The sequence below is a fragment of the Antrostomus carolinensis genome, unplaced genomic scaffold (assembly GCF_000700745.2).
Source record: "Antrostomus carolinensis isolate BGI_N321 unplaced genomic scaffold, ASM70074v2 scaffold23856, whole genome shotgun sequence".
Taxonomy (NCBI): Eukaryota; Metazoa; Chordata; class Aves; order Caprimulgiformes; family Caprimulgidae; genus Antrostomus; species Antrostomus carolinensis.
Genome location: NW_010320113.1, coordinates 41,915 through 47,981, shown reverse-complemented (window position 1 = coordinate 47,981; position 6,067 = coordinate 41,915). Strand labels below are relative to the sequence as shown.

At 41.6% G+C, this 6,067-nt stretch overlaps 1 protein-coding gene across 1 annotated transcript in view; it reads left to right on the top strand.

The window, feature by feature from the left end:
* Window positions 1-136: 136 nt before the first annotated feature.
* The window catches only part of TDP2 (tyrosyl-DNA phosphodiesterase 2), a gene marked incomplete at its 5' end in the record, with an annotated part of 6,906 nt that continues 975 nt past the window's right edge, over window positions 137-6,067 (top strand). Inside the window, 5 exons of the mRNA XM_010169511.1 lie at window positions 137-225; window positions 2,786-2,953; window positions 4,352-4,443; window positions 4,908-5,026; window positions 5,407-5,577. Of these exons, the coding sequence (XP_010167813.1) occupies window positions 137-225; window positions 2,786-2,953; window positions 4,352-4,443; window positions 4,908-5,026; window positions 5,407-5,577 (639 nt within the window). The remainder of the gene's footprint in view (window positions 226-2,785; window positions 2,954-4,351; window positions 4,444-4,907; window positions 5,027-5,406; window positions 5,578-6,067) is intronic.

The window sequence follows — 6,067 nt, the reverse complement described above, 5'->3', positions numbered from 1 at the left end:
CCCTCCATCACCCCCCCCTCCCCTCCCATCATCCCCTGCCCCTTCCCTGCCATCATCATCAGCCCTTTCCCTGCCGTCTGCCCCTGCCCTGCCATCATCATCAGCCCTTTCCCTGCCGTCTGCCCCTGTGTTTCAGAGGGCACTGAACGCCTATTTCGAGGCGCCGCTGGAGAAGGAAGAGGCAGCAGGCGAGATGCCACCGGCCTGCGCAGGCCCCGGGAGCTGGTAGGTGACCTCAGGGGAGGAGGGGAGGGTGGCGAGGGGAGCGGTGCCTCCCCGTATCGGGCAGGTTCCCTCCGCGGAAAGGTGCAGGGTCCCCGCAGCCGGGGAGAGCCCCTCCCGGGTGGTAGCGTCCCCCCCGTTGGCTTCACACCTCTGCTGGGGGGTGGCGAGGCAGGCGGCTTCTGTTCCTCACAGTGGGGTTTCCACAGCGGTTCTTGTTTCCCAGGGCTGCCCCCTTCGAGGGGCACAGCCAGCATCTCTTGAGGGGCTGTCAGGCTTGTGGGCTGCGCTTCCCCTGTGTGGATGCTTCAGCAGCCTTCCTCTGGGCGAGCAGATCGTGAGAAGAGATGAGGCCATTTTCTTTCAATGGTCTTGTCTTGTGTAGTAATACAGATACGCAGATTTTACTGTACACACACACATTTGTGTATGTGTAAATTGGCTGTGTATATCATATGCTAGGTGTGTGCATATTTATATTTCTATAAATAAAATTGACACATACACGCACACCTTGCTAAATGTACCAATTGAGCTGTGCGTGGAATTGAGCTTTTACAGATCCCTGCCATTCCCAGTCCAGAGGGAAGCTTTTTCCCTGTAGGTTTATTTATTACAGACTTGCCTGTTATATAGGAGAACCCATATGACCTTTATAGTTATGAATAAGCTGTATTCGATAACAGCATACCTGCTTTTGCTTGATATAACTGTATGTATGAAAAGTGCAAGCCTACTGAACATTAGCCCTGGTCTCCAGGTAGTGCATGTTAAGTCAGAATGTATCTGTATCAAACTGGCAGTGCCAATTTCTTTTCCAGCCTCTGTCTGTCTTTGCACTGTGGGTCTGTCTGGGGCATGCAGGATGTGTTGAGAAAGACTATTTGGAGATATCCCAGTTGGGAGAAGATCACTGCAGACCACACAGACTTTCATGTTTCATCTCATAGTCCTTCAGGCTGCAGTAGAAATATAAAAAGTAATAATGGAAATATTGGAGGGATGTACCACATTATTTACCTACTTAAATGTCCTTTAGCTTCCTCTCCTTTGTCTGCTCATCTTTTTCTGTTCAGTTTAGATAGTGCCAGGTATAAGATCAGTACTAAGATCAGGGAATAGATTTGTTTTGGTTCATGTGTGCATACAAATTCTGTGTTTAAAACCAAAACTGTAGTATCCCAGCTTTGCCAAAATCCAGTTTGTCTAGCCTTAGGTATACCATTTAATGTATTTTGTTACAGACTTTCGCTTTACTCAAGGAATTTACATTGCATTGGTGTTGTGGTTTAACCCCAGTGGGCAGCTCAGCCCCACTCAGCCACTTACTCCTCCCCAGTGGGGTGGGAGGAGAATTGGAAGGGTAGAAGTGTGAAAACTCATGGGTTGAGATAAAGACAGTTTAACAGGTAAAGCAAAAGCTGTGTGTGCAAGCAAAGCAAGACAAGGAATTCATTCACCACTTCCCATCATCAGGCAGGTGCTCAGCCATCTCCAGGAAAGTTGAGCTCCATCATGCATAATGGTTACTCAGGACAACAAACGCTGTAACTCTGAACATTCTTCCTTCCTCTTCTTTTCCCCCAGCTTTTATTGCTGAGTACAGTGTCATATGGTATGGGGTGTCCCTTTGGTCAGTTAGGGTCAGCTGTCCCAGCTGTGTCCCCTCCCAGCCTCCTGCCCGCCCCCAGCCCACTGACAGGTGGGGCAGCATGAGAAGCAGAGAAGGCCCTGATGCTGTGTATGCCCTGCTCACCGCAGCTCACACGTCCCTGTGTTATCAACACTGTTTTCGTCACAAGTCTTAAATGCAGCACCGTATGAGCTGCTAGGAAGAAATTTAACTCTATCCCAGGCAAAGCCACTACAGCCGTGCATTAGCAGGTAGAGTCTGGTTCTCTTTAGCAGCACAGTCCCCAAACAGTTACTAGACTGGGCACTCGACTTTGACAATGTTTTTTAGTCTTTACCAGATCAACAGGGTAGAAAACGCCTGTGGTTTTGAGGTGAGATTTGGGGTGAATATTCCCAAGGAAAAGGACTATCAATTTGTAACAGTGAGTTTGCACATCTGCCTCCCTGGGGGGTTCAGCAATTGGAAGAATCTCAGCTGTACTACAAAGATAGCCACATAAAAGCAAGTCCTGGCTGCAGTTCTTTGTTTGTAATATGCTGCAAAGTGTTTGAAAAACTAATATACACAGCCTCCCTCTAGCATTTTTTTTGAAAGAGCTGAGTTACTCAGGTGCTTTGGATTACATTGGTTGCTGTCTGATTAACTTAAATAAGAATGGTGGATGTTATCTTGTCTATAAGGAGGAGGAAAAACCACTTATTTCACCTGTGTGCTAAGGCTCTGTATGACTGAGGTCTGTATGTTTTAGTTACTGTGCTTTTAAATTATTTTGAGATTAATACATGTTAACTTATTTGTTGTGAAAGTTTTAGCTGTCCACCTGTAAGTTGTGATGAGTCTAAAACATTTTCCTTTAGAAGATAAGGGAGGTCATTGCAGGAAGAATAGTATTATGCATGTTGACAAACAAGTAAACTCTCTCTTTAGTATTGATCTCACAGCAGATGCAACTACTAGTAGTGCTGGTGCCAACAGTGCAGACTCGAGGCAACAAGAAGATGACAGCAGCTTCTCACTGATAACCTGGAACGTTGACGGGCTGGATCTAGGAAATCTAAAAGAACGAGCTAGAGGAATCTGTTCTTACCTGACACTGTAAGTATAGCTTCATCTTTGTATTGTCATGTACTCAGCTTTAGAGGAAAAAGCAAGCTTCTGGTTTTAGGTATAAACAAATCTTCATACCCAAATTATCTTAGCATTAGATGCAACAATACAATCACTTTATAAATCCTGAATAGCTGAATGAAAGTTGATGTACTGGTTGGAAGAGGTGTGAACCTGTGCAGCATCTTAAATATATTGCGATGGCTAATTTACAGAGCTTTTATAAAATGAACAGTATTGTTCAAGTTGCAGTCATACATCAAGAGCATACTTCATACTTCCATCCTGTACATGAGAGAAGGGTAAAACTGCGAAGCAAAGAAACTTGTTTGTCTCATTCCAGTAATATGAATAACTTTGCACTAGAGCAAGCTGCTTGAAACAACAAAAAAGATTTATTTTATTTTTTTTAGTGAAATGTGAAAAGTGGCTCTCTTGCCATTACTGTTACTTGTCTATCAAAAAAGAAAATATGTGAGTTAAGATAAAGGCAGTAGAATGTGTGATTACCTTTTGTTGTTCCACCAGTGGAAGCAAGTCCCATGAATATATTTATGATCAATTTAACAATTACATAAATCTATTTATCTTAATACAGCAAGTTATCAATGTAAATTAAATTATTTAAACAGATGATAATTTAAGTTTCTCTTAAAATGGCAGAAACCCCTTATCTAAACCAGTTTTAACTTGTTTTTGTTAATCTGGGATGACAATATTTTTCTTCTGTAAATAAGGCCTTACGTTTGTCCTTCGCCTGCTTAGAGCAGGGCTCTTCAGCAGTGTAGCAAAAACAGGGACAGCTTTAAAGTTATGTCTAAATCAGCATTTTCAGGACTGCTGCCCCACACAAACTGTTACTGATTGCATAGCTCTACAAAACAAGAGAGCTTGGCATCGATGAGTCTGGAGAAAATTAATGGCAGGTTACCTGAGGGGATCTGTTGTCAGGGAATGAGGTGGTGGTTGGCATCTCCTGGAGAACTTAACATGTTGCAGAACACATTCCAAAGCTGCTCTGCAGCTGCTTAAGTTGAATTCCTTGTGTGTGTCGTATATGAGAGCTGTGCAGATGTTTGCAAGATCAAGGTATAAGGAAGTAATGCATTTTATTACCATGTCAGTTCCATGTCCGTAATAGTCATTGTTGCCTCCCTTTTAACATTGGTGATGTGTCTATATGTTACTAAATATGATGGAGAGAGTTTTTCTTTTTTTAAAAAACAGATTCTGACAATATCTAGGAAGATGAGGACAAGGTGCACCTGAAATCCCTGACCCTGTTCCCTTTGGCCTCAGAGTGTAACAGTACTGCCTTTCACTAGTTAATTCACTAGTAATTAACTACCTTCCACTAGTTAATTTAAAATCTTGTCTTGATTTCAGATACAGTCCAGATGTCGTGTTTTTACAGGAGGTTGTCCCACCATATCTCTGTCTTCTACAGATGAGAGCAGGAAGTTATACTATTATTCCAGGTAAGAAATAACCTCAGTTTCTAAAAACAGAAACTGGAAAAAGTAAGTTTGGTTTTATTCTGTCTTGCCAAAATTTCTGACCATTTGTAGGAATGAAAGGACTAAAATGAAGAAGGAAGCACTTGAATTACTTTCTGTGTTTTGATATCAGGATATAGTTTGATGCAAATAATACATGTGAAAAGCTTGCTTACCTGGTGGTTTCCTTTGTATTTTTCCTGCATTTTGAAAGACTGGTAGCAAGGGTAGCAAAAAAAGTGCGATACGTAATTCTTAAATATTTGTGGTTAAAAAAAATCTGAAAAATTCACACCGCTATCATGAAACTTTTAACTAATGACTTTGTACATCTTACAAATTAATGTTCTCCCAGATCCTGGTAAAAAGGTCTCTTTCAGAACCTTAATTTCTTTATGGCATGGCAGAAGATATTCTCAGCCACTTCTTTCCCTGTTCCTCTTCAGGTAACATAGGTGGCTATTTCACTGTCATAATGTTGAAGAAAACAAGAGTGAAGCTACTGAAAAAAGAGATAATACCTTTTCCAACGACCTCCATGATGAGGAACCTTTTGGTTGTGCATGTGAGTAAGTCAGTGTGTACTAAACAGCTGTATTTCTGCCTTCAAAACAAAAAATCCCAGGAAAGGCTGGACTGGCTTTACTGTATGACAGTCTCAAACAGCAGGAAGACTTCTTCCTCAAACATACAAACCCAGCTGCATTTGAAACTAACAGACTTGAATTTTTAATCTAAGTTACTGGCTGTACTTTGTTTTCAAGTCTCATAACCTCTGAAAACAAAACTAAAAGCCTGCTGTTCTCCTGTAAGCCACTTTTCTTCAATGTGAAACTAGTATTAACCAGAGCTTTGTCATTCAGTAATTTACTTTGTGGTTAGATTTTGTCTTTGAACTTCTTATCATGGTGCGGATAGTAACATCGCCTCTTGTTTCACACACAGGTGAGTGTATCTGGTAACGAACTTTGCCTTATGACCTCTCATCTGGAAAGCACTAAAGATCACTCTAAGGAGCGTGTAAAGCAACTGCAAATAGTGTTAAACAAAATGCAGAAGGAGTCCGAGTCCACCACTGTTATATTTGGAGGGGACACAAACCTGAGAGACAGTGAGGTAAATAGAAATAAACTACCTTGTTATTTTGAGAAGGTATTCTGACAAAATCTTCTTGGGCTTTCCTGTTGTCTTTATGAGAAATGATGTGCTTAGGCAGAACAGAAGTATGCAGCATGTAGTCTTAAAAAGTGGAAGCATGAGTATAAGCTGCAGCATTGCTATGCTGAGGCATTGTTATAGCTGAGGTGATGTATATGAAGAGTTTCCCCCCTCAGTAACAAAATGCTTTATTGGCAGTATTTATATCTGAGAAGATGCAGGGATAGTCGATGAAGTTTCGACTTCAAAAGCATTTTCGCATTTTGAGAACCTGATCTTTATTTGCTCAACTCTCCACTTCACAGAGAGTTAATGCTTGTAGAATTAAAGAGAGAAGAGGGTGCTCTGGAGAAATAGATCTTGGGAGTTTAAAATTAATCCCCCATCATTGAGACGTTAAAAAATTAGAAGTTGTTTTTGGCTGCTGATATTAAAAATGAAATTAGTG